This window comes from Acanthisitta chloris, unplaced genomic scaffold (assembly GCF_000695815.1).
Source record: "Acanthisitta chloris isolate BGI_N310 unplaced genomic scaffold, ASM69581v1 scaffold17063, whole genome shotgun sequence".
NCBI lineage: Eukaryota > Metazoa > Chordata > Aves > Passeriformes > Acanthisittidae > Acanthisitta > Acanthisitta chloris.
The window spans coordinates 53,839-76,655 of record NW_008666736.1 but is presented as its reverse complement, the minus strand read 5'-3'; the positions used below and the strand labels follow the sequence as shown (position 1 = coordinate 76,655).

Sequence of the window (22,817 nt, the reverse complement as noted above, 5' to 3'; positions counted from 1 at the left end):
TGCATTGTATGTATTACTGATTGTATAGCACTGTTAGCTCTTAGGAAACTGTTAGAAATGGGTAATAGACATTCCTCCTGCAAAATCTAGGCAGGGTTGAGAAATCTTGACCAATACCATCCCTCAGACGTATCACCCCTCCAGCTCTCAGCAGTCTTACAAGTGAGTCCTCTTCTGTTTTACCAAAAAATAGCTAAAACACAGATGTGTGAAAACTTTTCCAACTTGAACATTAAAGACAAATCGACAAACTCATTTCAGCCTTGCTATGAGATTAAATCTGTCACAGCACCCCTGTCTGAAAACACCAAATTAATTGTCAGTCACATACTGCAGATGAATCCAGGATTCCTGCCAGGAGCCCCGAGACCCTCTTGTGAATACCTGAAGCACATCACCTCTCATCTGTGACATAAGATATTTCCTGTAGCAACTACTTTCTTCTGGTTTTGAGAGACAGGTCTTTGTGAGCTATGCTTGGAAGTAAAAAACAAGTTGGTTTTCACCAGTATTACATACTATGAGATCCATGAATGCTCAGTGCACTTTTGGTCCAACTTTATTTTTCCTTGTTTACTGTCCATTTTGCACTACAATGAATGCTTCACACATGCAACTGGAAACAAACCAAGCAGTGAATGTCAGGATCAGATGACATTTTTTCCAGGATCTCTTTTCTGGAACGAAAAGCTTTCTGCAGAAACAGTGCAAAATGGAGCAATTCTGCACTGTATGACACTAAATCACTCCTTGCTGCCAAAAGCAGCGCAAAAACTTTATGAAGAAGCTCATGATATGGATAAAAATTGAAGTAAAAGCAGACATTTCAAAAGCTGTTCTCCATTTTAAAACTGCAAGAAATGCCAAGATTGTAAAGATCACCGTTGCTCCACAGTGCTAAAAATAACATTTGCCAACATCTCTATTGAGTCTCTTATATAAAATTCAGCCTTATGGCTTTCATTTTGATTGTGAAATGTACACATAATTTTGCAACCCTCTGTGACTAGGGTTGTCTAAAATGAAGGAAATCCTCAGTACCATTTACTCTCAAAATATTAAAATTCACTAGAAGCAAAAAGATGCTTCAAATTTCAGCTGGTATTAAGAGATGTAAGTTCTTGTTTCTAATCCATTATGAAAGGCTTTCAAGTAGGCAAGAATAACATTCTTAGTTCCTAATGTTGGCTATCTAACTCAGCTCTTTGATACACTTAATTTACATGTAATCCTGCAGCCTGCCAGCAGTTGATAAGGTTCTTGATATCTGCACATTTGAGAACGGGAAGTTTAGTTCATGATGGGTTAAAGCTGAGCTCCATGATGGAGGGCTGCTCAGGTTTAAGGTTTCAAACAGATTTTTGCTTCTCTTCAAATGCTTTTCAGCCTTCCTTCCCAAATAATTTATCTGCTAAATTTTAAATTCTTGACAAAGTTGAAGTGGCTGCACTGGATTTTTGCTTATTCTTAAACTGTTTCACAGGCTCCTGTTAGTACTAGGTGGTGTGGAAGAAAGGTGAGCTTTTCTCTCCACTCCAGTGATACTATCTTGCAGATAAAATGAGTGCAAAAGTTACATATGAAAGAAGTGGCTGAGAGAGGTTCCAAATGCTGAGTTGATAGCTCTGCACCACAGGATGCCTGACAGAAGACTGAGAGCAAGACTTACAAGCGCTGTATTTTATGTTCCTAGTCTAGGTTTGACAAACCCATTTCAAATGTTCCACCATAGAACCACAGAATAATTTGGGCTGGAAAGAACCTTTAAAGTCTATCTAGTCCAGCCCCCCTACAACGAGCAGGGACACCTTCCACTAGATCAGGTTGCTTGGAACCCTGTCCAACTGGACCTTGAAGGTTTCCAGGGGGTGGGCAGCCACAGCTTCTCTGGGCAACCTGTGCCACTGTTTCACCACCATCATCATAAAAATCTTTTATCTAAGTCAAATCCAACCTTTTTAGTTTAAAAACATTGCATTTTGCCCCATTGCACCAGGCCCTGCTAGAAATTTATCTCCCTTATCTGTCTTATAAGCCCCCTTTAAGTACTGAAAGGCTGCACTCAGACATTCCATGCAGTGGGATAATGTGTGTCACCTGGCTATAGAAAGTTAGGATATTCCCCATCTGTGAAGGTAGAGGTATAACTTATCTCAACATCTTTGCATAACTAGACACCTTGAACCTCCAAAAGAAGTTAACGTGGGTGCCAGGTCATCTCCATACCCAAGTCACAGGCAAACTCTCCAGGTCATACTTGCAGGCACAAAATCATACCAAGACTTGGCATCTGTGGTGAGCCATGTAAGCTAGGGGTGATTCAGCACTCAGCACTCCAGAGTATCCATGTTTTTATCATTTATAACCAACCAACTTCATGCTGCAACTGAATCCCAGTTATAACATACTGCAAAAAAGAGTTACCAAGTACCTGCATGAGCTACTCCACCCCTTCTAACTGCCTCAGGAGAACATGGGAGCATTGCAGAGGGCTGCAGTGAGGCACAGTCACTGGAGAAGCTACTTCCATTAACTTCCATATTCTGACACACATTCAAAGAGGTGAAGTGGAAAGGTAAATGGAATACAGAAATCTTTTAAAAAGCTGCTCCTTTCTGTGTGAATTTTGAATGCATGCCATATGCTTTTGCATGCTGCTTTGATTCTGTGCTAAGATATTTACTAGCCTGCCTCAGTAAGACCAATCTTCTCTTCAGAACAGTTATTTTTAATTTAAAAGAGTATAAGAGTAATTTCTACCAGTGTATGCTGCTTTGCTCATACAATCATCTATTACACTGCCTGTTCATGTCTCCCAACTTTATTATAATAATTAATTGTCTTCACCACGGCTTCCACCTCCAGATTACTCAAGAAGACAGTAAACTCCACTTGTATCTTGATATTTAATTTTTACTCTAAGAAGTTTTTCTACTGTGTTTTTTTCTTCTAAACCTGTTTCCAATCTGTGATAGCATTTTCCCATCCTATCACTCCTTCAGGTTCCTTCACAGGTCCTTTCCTCATGATTCTTTGAAGTCCAAATGTCCACTGGCTCTCCCCTATCCATGATTTTATTTGTCCTGTGATTCTATACGAATCGATCATCAAGGTGAAAGTTTTTCTTTCAGAAATTTTCTTTATTCATACTCTGTTAGGCTATGTTGTGTATTTCCAATTTTACCCTTCATTTCAGTCAATTTATCTAGTACAGTAGCTGAGTTTCCTGGTGTATTTTCACTGCCAGACATACAGAGGAGAACAGTCACCCATTAGTCACCATTCCTGGCCTGTCTGTTCCACTTTCAGCACTATTATGGGCATGAGGGAGTGAGGAAGGACACAAGAGATTATGTGAAGAATGCAGGGGCACAACAATAACTTGAAGAAATGCTTCTTTCACAGAATCATGCACACACCACAAGATGCTTTCCTAAATCGATTATTCTTTCTTGTTCAAAGAACCCAAATAAAAGATCTGTAGCCATGAGCTGTTCTCCCAGTAGCACAGTGAGCAAGGTGAGGTGTTTCAGTTGGTGACTTGAACTGCTCTGTCACAACCCGGGATTGATGTCCACAGCCAGGCAGCCACAGAGCCAGAGCTGTGGGCCCTGCAGCCGCAGGGGACAGAGCACCAGATAAGCAGCACAGAGCAGATGGTGAGGGCAGGGGAGCTCGAGGAGGGAGCTGGAGTCCTGCTCTCCCCTGCTGCCCCTCAGGCTCACTGGCTGCATAATTATTCCTGTGGAGCCAATAAAGCTCGTTGTGCTCATTGTCCTCCAGATAACAGAGCTCAGACCTGGAGGACTGGCAGGACTGACCTCTCACGCCAGCTCTGACTGAAGCAAAATCCCCTGGAAAAATCCTTCTAATGAATGGTGCATATTATCTCATCTTTCCCATGTCTGGTTTTTGTCCACTTTGTTCATAACTAAGTCCTCTGTTTGGGGAAGAAGGGAAAAAAAAAGGAAAAAAGAATCAGTAAAGAGCAGGCTGTATCTTACACACACTAGCTGAAAAATCCTTGATCTGAAGTATTTTTCAAGATAAAAAATGAAAGGCACCATGAACTAATATATGCAGTTTTAGATCATGTGGATAATCTAAAAACTGTTAATAACAATGAGATTCGAATTTATCTCAAAGAATAATTTAAAAGTAAGTATGCATTTTCAAGGTGCAGTTAAAGACTGCAGTAGTAAAAGTAGTAAAGTCTGTGTCTGTTTTTTTGTTTATTAGAGTGAGGGAAGAAAAAACAGTAACACAACTCAAAGATATCAGTGTCAGAGCAATTTAACCCCTGGGAACGAAAGAGAGATTTAAGACTGCTTAGACAGCAAGTTGAGCTGCAGAGTTGTGGTCTACAATGCTTAGTAAAATGTATTTATACAAATCAAAATGTATACACTCATACACACTCTGCTTACTGTAAGCCAAGGAACTAGAACTACATCTATTAGTATAGACTATTACTATATATCTACTATGTGTCTACTAGCATTCAGCAAGGCCTGGCTGCACATTCACAGGGGAGAGGGTGTGTCTGATGGCTTGGAGCAGTGAATGCTCTGGTTATCAGCCCTGCTTATTTCCCCTATTCAGTTTGAGCAAATCTCCAGGAGCAGGCCTGCAATTCCAGCTCTGTATACTAATCCATTTGCTGCAGCCTGAGGAGTCTTGAACTCTGGAATAGCCCTCAGCTTTCATGGCTTCTCTCTGCACCTCCCCACATATGCAGGCCTACCCTAGCCAACTCTGAAAATCTGGATGTAATATATCCAAGGTTTTTTTCTCCTCCACTCCTTTAGACACACTTTTATGACACACATTTCTGTGCCAGTACCTTTTGTCATCCTTGGCAGACCTGAAGGTGAATGGAGGCTACTTTCCTCTGCACGTGAGCAGAGCTATCACTCCTTCCTTTACTGGCCTGTACAGAAACCTTTCACTGACCCTGGCATCATGCTCAACAGACAAGATGAGGAGGCTTTTGAGAACCTCTCGCACTCAGTCTGGGCTCTTTGCAACACAAATTCATTTCCCTAACACTTAAGCTCCATCAAGACACAGACACCACATACGAAAATGAATAACCACTGTTTCAGTACTGTGTGCAGTTTAAGGGACAAGGAAGAAGGAAATACTGTTGTGCTGGATGACAGCTCTTCACACCATTTCTCACCAGCCTCTGTTACCTGGCTGTGCCTTTACCCACAGCTAGTGCAGGCTCTTCCTACAGAAAATATAAGTACGAGCTGTGTCATAACTTACCTGCTACTGAGTGAAAACAGCCTTTGACTGAAAGCCAGAAAGAGCTGAGAAGGGAAAAGAAGAAGTGATTTCAGGCAGACAAGAAGAGATGGAACTTGCAACAAGATGTGGAATATGGCACTAACCACCATGGAATTCTCGAGATGTCTCGCACTGGGTGAATTCAGGGCAGTATCCACTCACTCTGAGCTACTGCAGGTAGGGATAGATGAGCAAAGATACTATACATGATGCCACTAACAGCCTAAGACTAAGAACCATAGCATGTCAGAAAATGCAAGACATTTCCCCATTACAAACAGGGAAAATAAATATTTGATCATTCCAGGTGATCAAAAGAAATAAGACATTCACTAGAGTTTGCACCTTGAGGTAGACACTTGCTTGAAATACTTTTGGTGCAACCTATTCCCTCTCAGAGCAGGAGGGACTCCCATGCACACAGGTGGGATTGCTACTTGGGCATCAAAAAGGAATCAGAACCTTAGTTTCATGTGATGGAAAAAACTACGAGGTTTTCTTGGCCTGATCTCAGCTCCAGATATTCAGACTTATTTCCCCTGCTCATTTTCAGCCCATTTATTCCCAGATAAACCCTCTGGCACTACAGTGAATAATCCTCTTCTCTCTTGGGATTCAAGTGAAAAGGGAACATGTCACTCTGTATGACAGAAAGAACTGCTAAAATAAAGATGCTAGTGAGGATTGAATTTTTAGCATACGTCTCTTTTGGGGTGTGAATAGCACCAGGATGCAGTAATAGGGGCCATGTACTTCTAGGTCACCAGGTCAGATCTGACTGCATCTTTCAATAATTTGACAGTCTGACATCTGTGACACAAGTAGCAGGTGTTCATGTGGAGCTTGGTCAGTACGTGGCTACTAGCAATGCTTGTGTTTCTAGAAAATCAACAATTTCCAGCAAGCAGCAGCACAACTCCAAGGCCTGCTTCTGGACTGGGAGCCTTGCTGTCTTAAGAAGACAACAGATTCACCACAGATTTTCACCACAGCCAGTATTTGCACACAGCAAAATGCCAAGGAATGCACGCACCAAAGCCCCGCGGATGGCAGGTGGGAGCACAACACCTTGTCCAGAACCTGAGGCTGAGGCAAAGCAATGGCAAAACATCCAACAAAGTCTGAAGTATGATGGTCTCCTCTGCTGTTTTCCCTTGCTCCACACAGAATTATAGAATGGTTTGTGTTGAAAAGAACCTTTAAGATAATTTAGTTCCAACACCCCCACCATGGGCAGGGATACCTTCCATAGACCAGGTTTCTCAGGACCCCACCCAACCCGGCCTTGAGCACTTCCAGGGATGCAGCAGCCACGTCTTCTCTGGGCAACCTGTGCCACTGCCTCACCACCCTCACAGCAAAGAATTTCTTTCCAATATCTAATTTAAACCTGCCCTCTGACAGTTTAAAGCCACTCCCCCTTGTCCTGTTACTACATGTCTTGTGGAGCTGGTTGGAAACCACACTGATGGCAGGTCAGTCTCAACGCTGACAGGAGAACAGCTTTGGTCAAGACTTCAGCTGCTGAGATCAGCTGCTGCTACTTTAAGAAGTACAGGAATTAGGATTCACAGTGTTCCAGATAGGCCCCTTTTCACCCAGATTCTGTGGCCCACAGACCTAAGGAAACAGAAATTAATAAGCATAAGGTTTCTGAATAACATCTAAGAAAGTCTTCTGAATATTTTATCATAAGTACTTAGATAGGCATTCATGGAAGCTCAGCTTATTCATTCTAGCGTATGCTAAAATCCTTGCGGGATACCTGCGGACTAATTGGTTTTGTCTGTGTTAGTGTCTAGTCACTGCATGAATCAGGCAATGCTGAACTTACAGCTTAGACTTAAGAGCTCCCTAAAGATAGAGAACTAGGCTGTGTTGTCTGGCACTGTAAGTGACTTGGGTTCAGAAGTTCTTCAGTCCATACATTATTACTAATCCTCCTTGCATGACACATGGCTGCTAGAGAGGAGTAATCTCACGCAAACACCCTAAGTCAGAGCAGTCTGCAATAGCACTGAGGAGTGAAGCTGGGAGTTAATCCCCATCCTGAGTAATCTGTCAGGGGATTGGCTCTGGGCAAAGATCCTGCCTGCACAATTCCTCTGCTTATGATCCAGACCTGTCCTCTTGGTATCAAAATGGGAGATTTATGTGAGGCCTGGCAAATCTCAGCAGTTAACAAGACACACTGAGAGGAAAGGATGGAAAGAGATGCAAACCAGATACAGTTTAGTTGTTACAGCTTTGTGCAGCAGGGAGGGGAGGTGGGAGTCACTGGTCCCCTGTTAGCAGTGGCTGCTGCAGAACCTTTTGCAGAAGGTGGGATACAAAACACACTTGCACCCATCTCCTGCTCTTCCCTTTCACTTGCTTTGGGGCTAGATCCCAGTTTTACAGGAGTGCATGAAACTGCTTTGTTCTGGGCTTACTTCAATGCAGTTTATCAGTATCCAAAATGGTAGTCAACTAGTCTTAGAAGGATGAGGAGTTCTGACATCCTTCCCCTCAACATGTGTAATAACACAAACCAATTTGCTTGCTTTGTAACCTTGAACCTCATGCCTCAGGGTGTAAGTTAACTCTAGAGGGAATAGTTTCCTTCTGATCTTTCAGCAATGCAGATGCTACTAGGTATGTCAGGGAGGTATTCACCTTATTCTTGAGCACCAATTACAGATTACAGCTGTTGGAGGCATTTTTATATTTTGGTACAAACCTTGTTCTATGTCTCATTGATACCATTCCATAAATATAATCAACAGAGCTACACTACCCTAACAGAGTTTGGTCCACTGCTGGTATCAACACTTGAACAATGAATTTTTTACTAATTTGTTTTCAAATATCAGCTTAAAATCAGTGCAGCAGCTCCGAAGTTTGGTTGGTTTCTCCAGTGCAGCTTGTATGGAGTGATTGTATGCCTCTAAGAAAGCTTTTTACTAGTAGTGCAGTACTTAGGAGATGCTTTATCAACTAATTTTTTGACTTTGATCACAAAGTCCAAACCTGATATTTGTTAGCTTAGTCATCCTGCTTCTCTCTCTGTGGCTGCTGTCCCTCCTCAATGCAAGAAATCTAAAATGAAATAGCAACTTCTTCCCTGGCCAGGAGAGGTGGGCTGGCCCCCAAGGCATTGGCATCAGCTTTGCAAACAGAGAATGAACTTCACTCATCACCTGCCACTCGATATCCTTATCAAAGCAAAGGCTGCTAGAGGGGACCGTTTTATTAAGACTAGAAATTCTTTTGGGAGTACAGTCACAAGTGCCCTGACATATGGAAATGTATGTAATTTCATCTGATGAGACAGCTAACACTCGGATGGAACGGCAGCACTCTGTCTAGGCTAGGTAACAGCCCATGAATACTGCATGTGTGACTTCTCTCTCTTCTTGAAGATTTCAAAGGCCAGAAGAGATCACTGCACTTTATGATGGCTAAAACAGTCTGTTCCCTGCTTGTTGACTGGAATATCTATATTTATGTGAAAGTGAAGCATACAAGCTCTCCCCTCTCTGAACAGCACCTTATTTTGTGATGGTAATTGATGAGTCACAGAATGAAGTATTCAGTTAATTAACACATAGCAATAAAATAGCCAGAGAAAAAGCAGAAGGATTTCCATATCACAAAAAATATCTTAATGCTAAAGTACAACTGAACATGCCTGATGAATATCTGATCACTTCAGAGTATCAGCCAATGACAAAATAAAAGGGACTGATTTTTGTTAATGCATCTCTTCATAGCTGAACAACTCACAGATCTTGGAATAAGATACAGCACAGGAGAAGTCCAGTGTGTACAGAAGGCATAAGCTTTTATAAAACAAGGCGTAGAAATCATATAGGCACTGGGCTATCACTGATGAAACAGCCTCCTCTTTTACAAAAAACACTGACTGATTCTACACAATGGTGGGAAAGAAGCTCAAGAATGAGCAGGACAGTAAATCTATATAACATTTGCAAAGTCCTGTTCAGACTATTGCATTCAAAATACCCTAATGCAACTTCATCCACAGTCTCAAATTCTGTTTTCTAACTTGGTTTATTAATGACAGGAGGCAGAAACTGTCATCATGTGTTTATAAAGCAGTCAGTGCTCCCAGAAATCCAGACATAAGGACAGTGGATGGGATGGGACAGTGGATAGAACTAAGAGTTGAAAAAAGCAGAATGAATCTACCAAAACAACTGTTTTCCAACATAATCCATAGGCCTGACCAAATTAAATCCTGCATATGTATATATTAATTACATATATTACACATCTCAACACAACAGCAGTTGTAGCCATGAAACCAAGTGCTGAATTTGGTCCATTATAGCAATTGTTGAATGCTAGGAATCCTATGAGCTATACCATTTCCTAAATGGCCATGAAAGTTCCAAAGTTAAACCTCTATTGTGATTCTCTGTCATTACTCATTTTTGATCAACCATTTGAAACCCTTTTGATTTCAAGGTCCATCAAGAGGCTGTTCCAAAGAGGAATGAAGCTTAAGTACAGACAGGCACAAGGCATTAGAAAAATGTGTGCAAGACCCAGTGAAATAAACTACTTAAACAAGAGATGCTAATACAGCAGTTTCAAGGGCCATATTACTACAGCCAACCCGAGTCATAAAAAGAACCAAAATTTCCTTAAAATAACCTGACCTCACTGTTCTTTGAGTGTTACATTTATTCACACACAGCCCATGTAGCTCTCAATTAGCTGCTTTCTCACTCCAACTGCAGTAGGTCTGCAGTGCACAGAAATGTAATTATGTACACACGACTCTGTCATTGCCACCACTGTCTCTACTTCTAAAGCATCTTGATTACTCTACTGATGAGCACCATGGAAATGTCTATAAATAAAATAATCATCTCCCCTCATTAAGTTCCAGCTCATGGACTGAGGAAGGATGATTTTCCTTTGTACGTTTCTTTTGTAAATTTTATCATTTCACAACAGAGGGAGTAATGTGCCTCTGATGGCACTCAAAGAGACAGACTGTCAGGATTCTTGTCAGCATTTCAGCTTTGAGCAGCTTGCATTTTTGCATGAATATTTTCTCCTGAAAATAAAGTACCGTTTGTCAGAATTATGCATTTGGTAATCTCTTTCTAATGTCAGAATCAGACATGCAAAAACCTCTAATGTCATGTCAGGAGGTCAGATTTTATGGAGCAGTATGTCATGGAAACCCTAATAGCAAGCACTACACCCACAGCAGAAGCTTCTAGCTCCGGCTTCTACACGAGGAACACACATAGGAGAAAAATTTCAAATAAACTTAGGTGTAAAAAAGCCCCAACACTGAAGGAAACCTTCAAATAAAAGCAAAGCCTTGGTGACCCAGGTTTGCACTTCAGCAAGCTTTGGCAGTAACTGATGCTGCAAACAAATATCAAACATCCCATTACTATCAAATCACAAAATCTCACCCTATTCTATAACTGCAATACTGGGTGTACATTTGCATACACTGAGACTCCCAGTAGTGTCTCTAACACACAATGAAATATCACATTTCATAAAATGGTGCATTATAAATCCAGTGAAACAAGTTTAATGTGATATCTGTACTCGAGACTTTACTGAAATTACAATCCTGTTACAAAAACTGAAGGGGAAGTTGTTGGGTTGCTGCAGTCAGACCAGTGCTGAATTAAGGCCCCAGTCACTGTACAGCAGTCAGAGCTTGACAGGGGGAAAACCAGGTTGCCTTTTGTTTTTTGATTCAAGAAGAGTCATGTATGGTGTGGTGCCTGGAGAACAGTTTGCAATAGGAACTGCTAAATTACATAGATCTTTGTAACCCCATCCAAGGCAGCCTCTCCCAAACCAGACTGCAGTCTATGCCACAACAGCACTACTGTAGGCAAGCTGTAACTTGAGAGCAAGCAGCATCTCCCAGATCCCCACTTGGGAATTAGCACAATTTCACAGGCTGGTCCAGTGTCCAAGACACAAGCTCAGTTCACTTTATGGGCTGATCCTGTCTTGTTCTCCAGTCAGAGGCAGAGAAGGGTTCACCACTTACTCCTGTAACTAGCTAAAAAGGGGGAGGAGAGAACAGTTAGATGGAAGCTCATGGGCCATCCCTATTTCTGCATACCATCCAAAGCAACATCTCACCTCCAAAATGCTGTGTGTTCTCAAAGAACTGAGGCCATTCACAGATTCAGATTAAGATCCTCTTTCACACCTGTGAGAGCAACAGTACTCTGTGTGTCAGCATGAGCAGGGAGTTGCTCTCAGGTCAGGTCCATTTATTAAACCCTTTGTAAAGTTGCTGTGATCCAAAAGGCATGGTCCTGTGCCCATGCATAATTCCCTCAGTGAGGACAGGTCATTTGACTCTTTCCACTTTCTCCAGTGTCTTCCAAGGTATGTTCCCTGTTTCACTGCTTATTACAGCATGCTATGCTATCTAAGGACAGTCTAGCTGGAAAGTGACCCACTCATGTTCAAACTATACATCTTGGAAGGAAAAGTGCTGGGTTCAGGCAAATGAAAACAGAAGCTTTGACAGGCAGATCAAATTTTTGTATATGTGAAGACAGAACTAACTAATACGCAGGATACAGAGGTTGGGATGAAGCAAGAATATCAGACAGGTGAGAGTGACATGCTACTGTCAGCTCCCAGGCACTACATCTGGACTGTGCAGGGCCCTTAGTGACCCTGTATTTGGGGTTGGAAGGACGAACATTTTCGTCTATAAAGTCTGCATGTTCATTGGACAGAGCCTGTACTTAAATCGTTTTCTCTGGAGACAAGAAAGAGTTAATTTAAAGCAATAGCATCAATCCCTAGAATAGCCAATGTCCAAACCCATGGAAGAGCTGGGCTGTCTCACTCCAGAATCTGGAGCAAGAAAAATAGTGACAAAATAAGATGTTGTCTCAATTACAGAAGACAGAACCGTTAAATCAAGTTCAGAACTGTCCTTGAGGAATCTAGCTCTTCCCAGTTCTAAAAATTATCCTTCACATTCCTTTAAGGGTTTTCATAGATACAGCAATATGAAATGGCTTATTGCTGGGTAGCTGCTAACAAGAGACAGATGTTTCCTTCAGTTCCAGGAACATGTAGACATGAAGCACATTATGATGACCCACTAAATATTTCTGACTCTTTCTGCATGGTATCTCTTCATGTATTTAGTCAAGAAAATGCAACACAGTTCCGTGCTCTTCCTGCTAACTATGGAGCTCGTCAGAAGAACATGCTTGGATCAAATACCTTATTGTAACAAGCCTTCAACAGAGGGCAAGGAAAGTCAAGCAACACATTTTCACTGAGTGAAGCCAAAGCTTGAGAGTTCTTACAATGACTTTAGAGCCAAATCAGCTGGTGACTGTGGGCCGAACTCCCTGTGTTATTTATTTAGCTGGCCCAGAAGACATGCACCACATGCCGGCACACAGGACAAGCATCTGTTCCACTCAGACCCTTGGCTACATTCTTGACTTGACATTAATATCAGTGAAAATTATAGTAACTTAACCGCTGGCATAAAAGTCATACTTCTAAGAGAACAGATGGCAATGATCATCTCAGGTTAATTTTAGGCTTCAAAAATTGTTCTGAGTCAGCAAAGCCTCAAGACGAGAGAAAGAAAAAGACATAGCATCTGTAAAATCTCCTACCTGTTTCCCATCCAAAGTATACAGCTTTTTGACCACACCTGTCTCCAGTTTTATAGCTTCAGTGATGTCAGTGAGAACTTGCTCAAATGAATGAGCAGTCTTCTTGTTCAGGAGCACACGGACTGCCTTCCGGGGCTTCACCCCACTGCGGATGATGGTTACCAGCTTGGGTCGCACGAAATCTTTGTTCTCTTTTGCCTGGGCACTGTTGCTGCTGGCCAGAGACTGAGGTGCTTTCTGGTTGGCAGATGTCTTCACATTGACAGACCAGTTGGGATTGACATTCTTGGTGTATTCTACCTTTTTGAAGAAGTTGTCAGATGAGCAGACGTAACTTTCCCCTTTTGAAAGAAATGAACATCAGTCTAATTCTCCAGTCACAACCCCAAGGCTGCTGAAAAACACACACTATACTTTCCCCCACCCTTAATCATGCAAACCATTAATAATTGTTTTCATTAGCACTTCCATGACAGGTTGTTATAAAAACATTTTGCCTTATTATAATTTGATATTCATGATTATTTAAGATATGACTTGTATTTCAACAAAGCAAGTCAGCCATAGCTTGCACCAGCGAATACATACTACCACTCATTCACATGCATCAGAGGTTAAAAAAGGTTGAGTTATAAAGGCATTTAGGTACCCAAAGATGCAGCTAAGCTGTCTAAGAGCTTCTATACACCAAATTCATTTGACCACCATCATTATTTTGTAAATTTGCCACCTTCCTCTCCATCTTTACAGACCTAGCTACTACTTCAGTGTGTCATCCCCTGTCGAGAGGACGACAATATTCATCCACAAAGTACCTTCTGCATCATGCCTGAAAAATAATAAAAAACTTGTACTAAATTGTCTCTACTAAAAGTAGCTTTGATAAATCTAGCAGGCATAACAAATACACATTGTTAGAGCGTCAGTCGTTTATTAAAGAACAGACCTAGTGGCAGCTGAGATAAAACACTACACCAAATACCACTGCTTCCTTCTGGTACCAACCAAAAATACATTAAATCCAAATTTAGACATGGTAAAGAAGGGTGACATGGTCTTGTTAGTAATTCAGAAAAAGCCCTTCCCTATCCCACCCAAAATTACTTTCAAGCTTTGTCTGTAATTTACAGGATCCTATCTATCTAAGGTTTTAAAAGCACCTTAAAGGATTTGTAGTATCTTCTTTTGGGCCTGCAAATCTGATGGATGCTAGAAGAGTTATTACTGGAATGAGACTGTAAACCAGTATCCCTAAGGGAATGTAGCTGTCTAGTCTGAAATGACTCAGGCTGTTGAGCACTTGAGGATACACTGAAAAAAAATCATTCACTGCTAGAGGAGGAAGCTTTTGTCTCGCCATTAGATAAAATTTTAATAGGAACCGAAGGCATAACATGGGTACATGTAGGATTTTAGAGATTCTTCTGGTGTTTTCTTGTGCTGATCACACAGAATTAAGTCCTTCATGTACTATTATAGGTTTTAAATCAGAAGATAGTTATAACTATTTTGAACACAAAAAACTACTTCCTTCTTCACATAACCAGACTGGATGCATTTCCTTATCTGTCCCTGACTCCAAGGCCCAGACACCTCTGAAAAGCCTACTCAACAGTCGAGTTTGGCTTCTCGTTCCAGGATCTCTAGGGCAGGATTTGACATTCAATTGGTGAAAGTACAAATATGGACTTCTAAACAGGCCCCTGTTTTCCACATAGCCCAGGCATGTTATATATCCAGTTAAATGTTCATACAGTCATCCTTCTGTGACTAAATTGCACTTTTGATGAAGGCACCAAGATGATCCCTTCATGGAACACATGGTGAAACCACAAACAGGCACACAATAAACAGAAGACTTTAACAGGCTTAAAACAATGTTCTCTGTAGTATTTCTGTCCCTATTACTGACAAGGGTTTGATGTCACAAGCAGCCATAGGAAAGATGTTGGATGTCAACTTATTTTAACCCCAACTTTGTACCCAGTTTGCCACAAAGTGACGCATACTCATGGTGTTTATATCTGCTTCATAGAAATTACCAAAATCACTTATCAACAGAAAGGAGATATTCTGATTTCACTTCTGAACATGGAACAGAAGGACAGAAAGGAGAAGAGGGCTGACAAGGTTCACAATGAACCCTGTCAGTTGGGCATTTTGTCAGCTAAGGTATCCCAAACTAATGCAATAATCCAACTAGCAGGTTTCGTTGGCTTGAACAAACAGTAAAAATCTATATTTGCTGTCAGCAAACCCCCTTAATAAACTGACCATGGAGTAGTACCCATACCTGAAGCTGCTTAATTCCTTACATTTTGTGATTCTGACTCAACAGAAACTTAAATATACCTCACAGAGTACCATATATTATAAAGAATTCCCTCTGGAGATATCGTTTTCCAGAAGCATTGAATACTTCAAATCTTTCTGATTAATAAGTGATAAGTTGTGGTTTATTCCTCTGCTTCAGCCAAGTAACACCTGGTGCAGAGCAGGTCCAGGCTTCTCTCCAGTTTCACATCTGAGTGTGAAGGGCAGTGAGAGGAGTTTGGAATGCCCACAGGGAATTAACCCTGTCCTAAGAACCTGAGCCCTCCAAGCCCATAATCCCTGGGTGGCGGAGCCTTTATAACTGTGCTCAAGAGAACTGTGCATTATCCTTTGAGAAAAGGGATTTCTATGTTTAAATGCAACACTAAGAATAAGTGATTTGAATATGGCTGTCACCCCTGCCCCAGGCTTCCCTGTGGAAGCTCGTGACCTCACCTACACCTCTGCTTCCCTACCTGAAAAACAGAAGTAGCACTATCAGCCACTGAAGTGTGGCAAGGCTTGACTTTCATCTGTATTTGTGTAATACTTTGGGACAAAAGAGGCTACAATGAAAGAAAGTATATATTTGCACTCTGTTCCCTGAACACGTGAGGTGGTGGAGCATATTTTCCACTAATAAGTTCCATGTTTTAAAGCAAGTGGAAGAGACTGTTAGTGTGTTTGGTACAGTACTATTACTCTTAGTTCCAGCTCAATAGTTTTGTATTCCTCACTGCACACCAGAGCTGTCTAGTGCATTTACACCAACATACACTGAAGGCAATAGTGGCATGCAGGCAATACTCTTGTAGGGTTTGTTTCCACAAAACCTGTTTGTTTCTTAGGTAGTTGTGCAGATCTCCACACTGGCCTTTCAGGTTGTCCTCACAGTCACAAGCAGAAGAAAATGGAATCTGCCCTTTCTCACTGTTTCATTTAACCCAAACCATAGCAAATATTTTACTGGAATCTAAAACGAAAGAAATTTGTTTGGGGTGACACCTCAGGATAGCAGTTCAGACTAGCAGCTCTTCTAGCATCACTTCTGCAGTTAGAGCAGTACAGCTCTAGGGAAGAGGAGTTTTGCTTTCCTTCTTCCATGACCTAAAGATGTAACCTGAAGCTTTAACTTAATTTAAAAATCACTTCAACTGATGTCTTCTCAAACTCAGTTTATGACCCTCAAATATTAGCAAAATTATCGTTCAAGTGCCTTGGTGAGGCACAACCTTTTTAGCATTTGCCAGACTGAAACGAGCTATTTCACTTCCCACAGTGGAGTTTTACCCAAACCTTATCATGTTGGTAATGGGATTGGACAAGCATGGGTTGAAGACCTGTGAACTTTCCAGCTTTGAACATGCAGACCATGGCCAGAAGATCACAAAAGAGAGAAATTTTATGGGTAATAGTGCTACCATAGAGGGAGGAGTGGTTTCTTGCTTTCTCTGCCACATCTGTCTATGCTAAGCCTATAATGAGAAGTCAAGGTGTACAACTGTTCCAGTTAGAGAAATACAATTGATAGAACACAGTATGTTTGCAGAAGACAGGAACAAGAAGAAGACATGACAGAAGAAATGGAAAGTGGATATGAGATTTTGTCAAAAGCAAAGGAAAGAACTCCAAGAAGTCTATTGCTTCCCAGCCCTAAGCACAAAAATCTGTGCACAAATATTTTCAGGAACACATCTTGAGCCAGCAAGCAGCTGTGCACACGTGCAGAAATCCAACTATAAGCCGCAAGAAGGTACAACGAACAGCCACGTCATTACTTCCAAACAAAACCCCAAATGGAAGCCCCAAAGAGACACATCCATGCACTGGGGGTGGGAAGCACCATCCTGACAAGATCCAATCTGCTGCTGAGCACCACAGTATGGTGCCAAGGACAGCAGGGCCAGGTCAGTGCACAATGCCCTTTCTGCACTGCAGAGCCAAAGCCCTGCAGGATGATGCATCATGTCATCATGCCAGTGTGCCCCAGAGGTGTTACAACTTCTATCACACTACCAAACCAGCCAAGGCAGTTATTTACTCCATCTTGCCCTTAGCAATAGATAGACTGACTGCAGACCTTTGACCTTAAGTCATGATGATCATATTTGCCATTTGAAGCCGTAACTTGTATCACACTGAATTACTCCGGCTACAAGTGCATGACACATTCCTGTGCTACCAATTTGATAGAAGCACAAGGCGATTATTCAGCTCCTAAAGAAGGGATGATCTCAGCAAAGATAAGGTTTGCCTTAAAGAAGGTTCCTTAGAAAAACCCTAAGCTCCAGATGAGCGCTAATCCTTCAACCCTCTTACAGCAGCTCCTTGTGACAATACTAAAAAAGACAGGCTGCACTTTCAGAAAAAGTTATCCTTCCTCAGCATGCACCAGCAAGTTTCCAAGGATAATGAACTGTGGGCAGAAGTGTGTGAGAAAAATCAGGAATGCTGGATTGAGGCCATTTTGAAAGTGTAACTGTTAACAGTTATTCCAAAAACAGTCTCTCTGGGCTGAAGTCAATTATTTTGGCTGTAAGCTCTGCTGTAGCAAAGTTGAGATTGTGCTACTGTGCCCAGCTTTCATGTTTCAGGGAATTTACTGTGACTGCAACAGGAATTAAGTGGACTTAACACCTTGCGGAGTTTATTCCATATGGTGCTGAAGGAGGCCTTCAGTTTCAAAGCATGAACTTCCTGCTACTTTATGCATTAAAAAACCCCTACTCCACCATGGCAAAATGAACTCTGGAAGACCTCCCTTTCTATGGCTTTTCCATGGGAGCTCTCCCATGAAGAGCAACACCTCTTATTCTGTTGAAGTGAAGTAAGTGTGTGAATAGAAATCACCTTCAAAACCACACAATACCTGTAAAGAATTTTGGGCCCACACCAGTCCTAGTGTGAGAGCCAGGACAAGCATGCAAATAAAACAGAATCACAAGGAAAAATTTTGTTATGTAGGATGTAATTAGCTGAGCTATCAGGACAACAGACACAGAAAACAGTTCTACAGGTTACCAAGGATTCAGTTTTGGCCAACACAAATTTCACTTTTCCAGGCAAACTGGAACACATACACATTGGGTGGAGATTCCAATATACTTCCTATAAACCCCTCAGTCCCAGCACACACCAGGCTCCATACAGCTCCAGGGTGGAGCCCCTTCTATAATTTTTTTAAACACTCCTGGACAAGATTTTGGAAAATATCCCCAAGGGCATGGCAGGATACAAAAATCTTGGAAACACTTTCTGGAGTATCTCACGCAGCCCAAGAACATTTGCAATGAAACCACACTGAGCAAAACAAAATCCTATTCAGCTTTTTCTAGTGCTTAGAACATCAAGAGCAAATTTCAAATAAGTAGCCCAGGACAGGACCAGTCCATAACCTCCCTGGGCAGGAGCCCTCTCTTACACACTGGACCAATGCCTTGCACAGTGGAATGTCCTATTTGATGAGTGCCTCTAAATACGCTGTGACAAACATCCAGTCTTTACAAGTGGGGAATTTGACTTTTGGGGAAGTTTCAGTCCCTCCCCCCAGAAGAAACAAACCAGTTTCCACCAGTACTGAAGCTAACTGCAATGGCTTCATCAGCCAGGAGTCTGCCTTGTGCCTCTCCTGAGCTCTCAGGTAGTGTCTTACTGTCCTTTTTGTTATGTCAAGAAGCTTCTATTGAGCCACATGGGAAAGCAGAAAAATTACAGCAGGCTGAAAAAAAATCTTTTGTCCCACAAAGGGTTCATCTGTGGGACAATGGAGACTGGAACATGTGGCCAAGAGCAGGATTTCTTAAGTCATCTTTCCTGATGGAGTCAATGCACAACATCAGCTTCCACCTTTACCCAGCTCTCCATTCAAAAACAAAGAGCAATCAGAGCTGAGGCAGAAGAATTTTCCACCTCATCACTGAGTCTACAAGAACAGAGGCTCAAAATGAACGAAGAAACAAACCACCATGTCCAGATGTCACAGGCAACCAGGTTTCAGCAGAAACTTGAATGACAATGTTTGCTGCTCTATTATCAACTTGAGAAAGGCTGGAAAGGATGGCACATGATTATTTTAGTGTCCTTCATATTCAAGTTTTATCACAGCACAAGGCACAGAATTAACTGTTACAACAGTGACTCACCAATAAATGCAGCTTTCTAGACTGGCTTCCTGGAGCCTTGGTCACTGGAACCAATTATAATATGAATAGGAGCAAAGATCACCTGGTGCTCTTTTCCAAAATATTCTGGCTAAACCAGGCATGATAAATAGCAGCACTTGGGCCCAGCATCCACTCCTGACTTAACCAGGATGTCACAGAAGTGGGAGATGCTCTCATCAGTTTACCTATCACCAGGATCAGCTGTAACAGTGCAGTAACAGGATGCTGTACTGCACTTAACCAACATATATATTAAGGAGGAATACAGTCCTAATCAATGACAGCATGTGCATTATTTACAAATACATTAAAACTGAATGCTGAAAATAGGGAGTCAGGATTAAGACAACGATGGCAGTGATGGAAGAAGGCCATTATGAGTGAAAGGAGGGAGAAAAAGTGATCATGCGGCTTAATTTTGAGAGAAAGTCATTGGGAGACCAGACAGCTCTCTGGTACAGTATGGATAAACAGCCTGTGATAGGTGAGGAAGAACTCAGCAGGCAGCAAAAACCACCTATGTGACAGAGTCCTGTGGGTCACCAAAATGCGAGGCGTTAGGGCTCAGTACAGGAAAGGAGCAACTAGCAACTAGGAGGGATGTGGTCAAAGAGGAAGAGAAACTTCACTTGTTCAATCTTGAACAGGATGGGAAGTAAAACATCCATCCAGAACCTTATAAGAACAACCCTGAATGCCAGGAACTACCAACTCTGGGTCTGGAGAACAAAAGGGTATGTCCAAGCCCCAGTTAATCAGCAGTATACCATGTGGTTTTTGTTCACGTGAAATGTCTGTCTCTAGGATATTGGTACTGTGCAATATCATTCTCTACCCCTTTGGAATTACATTCAGAGTACAGCATACCAGAACATTTTTAAACCATGCAGAAGTAATCAAGTACTTAGAATGTGATGTGAAATACTATCAGCAATTCACAGGCTTTTTGCAATCAAACCACTAAGATGAGCCTCTTTGATGATTTTTCCTAGGTTCTACTTGTTTATTGAAAATTACAATGAGAAATTACTCACATTATAGCAACTAGAACTGGTTTAGTTACCCTTAGTCTCCAACTAGAAAGCTAATATATATGGCAGACATGCACTCTGTGTGTATGTACTGTTCTTGTATGTCACAGCAGAATTACTCCCAATTACTCCCAAGTTACCATGTACCTAGCACACAGGTATGCTAACACTCAAGCCAATAGCAGAATTTACCACAAAGTTGGTTACAACCATGGTAAAGCAAAGGTAGTGTCTTCCCCAGACTGCTTTTCTACAACAGATGCATAGGTCATCCCTAGAAATGTGGGAATATTGTTATCATTAAACTGTCAATAGCAGCATGAAAACCTGCTCTGGCATTTTCAAATACTGGATTCCTTTGCTTTCACTCTATTCAGGTTGTATTTCCTAGCTGATGCTCTGCTGAAGACACAGACACACACAATCCTATTTTGGTTTTAGTGCCCCTTTCTCAGTGCTGTTTCCAGATACCATTTTGGCAGAAGAAATCCAGAACCCAAATACCACCATCTCTTGTCTGTACCTTAACCAGCAAAAAATATTTTCATGAACCAGGTACCTTCTCACCTGCAGCATACCCAGCGTAAAACAGGTATAACAAAGGTTTGTTAACTTCACTGACAAAAAGCAGGAAGAGTATAAGAGGAGGAAGAGAATTAAGAACTGCATGTTCTCCTGGAGTTATTTCTGAAGATTTACATAAACCGTAGGACAAGCAGGACTCAGACCTGCCATTAGAGAAAGGCTGTGGCCATATTAAGAGACCAGAGTGAAATATGGCAGAATCTCTAAAATTAAGGGAGGCCACACCTCCATTCGACAGCTGTAACTGGGCTAAGAATAACTCCCCTAGGATGCATCATTGCTCTGAAAGGCAGCAATTTCTTCCCAGGAAAACTCCTCTATGGAAACTGATATTTATTCTGTGTGCTTGCCCCCGCAAAGTATTTTGGGGAAATGAGTATCCCACTTGACAGACAAGGAATTTGAAGGCGAGATGCTTTAGTCAAGGTCACACAATGACTCGCGGCTTTGGCTGCCTCTGCAGTTCATGCCTCACATACATCCATTGTCTTTTACTAAAGGCAAAAGCCTTGTGGATTTTCAGCAGTTACCAAATCAGCCAGGTCATCTGCTTGGAGGAAAACATCAAGGAACAGGGAAGAGCAACCCCCCTCTTGCAACAGAGTACTCAGCATATTCCAGGTCCAAACAAAGAATGGAATATCTGAATTGACTGAGGGAGAGCAAAGCAGTGTGGCTGTGGGTGCCCTCTGTGCACCCCACTTTGGCTGTGCTGCCATCTGATCTTGCCTATGGTCATGCCTCAGGCAAGGAGGCAGAACTGGCCATGCAGCAATTTCATCCCAAGGGTCCTCCTGACACTCCCCAAGAAAAGCAGCACCCACAGCAGCAGCCCACTGCTGTGGAGGGAGACCCCAGGCACAGACACGGCTGGCAGCTGAGCTCCACAGGAGCAAGCCTGCCCCAGGTCATCCCTTCTGAGCAGAAGGATTGATTTTTGACTCATTCTTCCTCCCACAGTCCAAGTGACACACAGAGGAATACGCACACCAACACCCCCTCTAGATACAGGGATACGCTCAGACCCACCCTGAGCATCCCTTGCCATGCAGGGGATGACTTCCCACACTCCCCCCAAGACCTACCACAGCAACCACACATGGTCCCTGAAGAAACACTCCCCAAATACACCCTCTTACACACAACCCCCTCTGAATATCTCAATGCACCTCCCTTCCACACACTGAATCACATTCAGATGCAGCACATGAACTCCCAACACCCTCTCCACACACATTGCTACGCAAGACCCCCCAGCACACCCCCTTACACACACAGCCTGACACGCCTCCACACACTCCCTGAGCACAAACCCCAATGCACACTCTGTGCATGAACACCCTGAAGAAATCCGAACACCCCCTCTGTAATTAACCCTCCTTGCACCTTCCTCCACTCCCACACACGCATATAAACCCCCAAATTTCACCAAGTGCAACCTGCCCAGAACACCCTTCTCCATACATGAACCTGATTATGAACATCATTAACTCCCCTCTCATGCTTTGTGAACTCCCAACACACCCCTCCACACACAAAAACCCAGCACCCTGCCTTGCACTCATCCATCATACACACGCTGCCTGCACCCCAAACACCCCACTGCACACACACTCGGGTCCTGCACAGCCTGACCACACCCCTGTACACACACATTGTGCACGAATTCCCCAAAACACCCCCACACACAGTGCATAAATCCTTCCCACCCCCACTGCACACACACGACACCAATGCCTTAGCATCCCTTGCTTTTCCATTCACACCCATCCACCCACATCACT

General features: G+C 42.4%; 1 protein-coding gene across 1 annotated transcript in view; it reads right to left on the bottom strand.

Moving 5' to 3' along the window:
* Positions 1-22,817, bottom strand: part of DCX (doublecortin) — a 70,885-nt gene that overhangs the window by 45,566 nt on the left and 2,502 nt on the right. Inside the window, exon 3 of the mRNA XM_009072259.1 lies at positions 12,942-13,282. Within this exon, the coding sequence (XP_009070507.1) occupies positions 12,942-13,282 (341 nt within the window). The remainder of the gene's footprint in view (positions 1-12,941; positions 13,283-22,817) is intronic.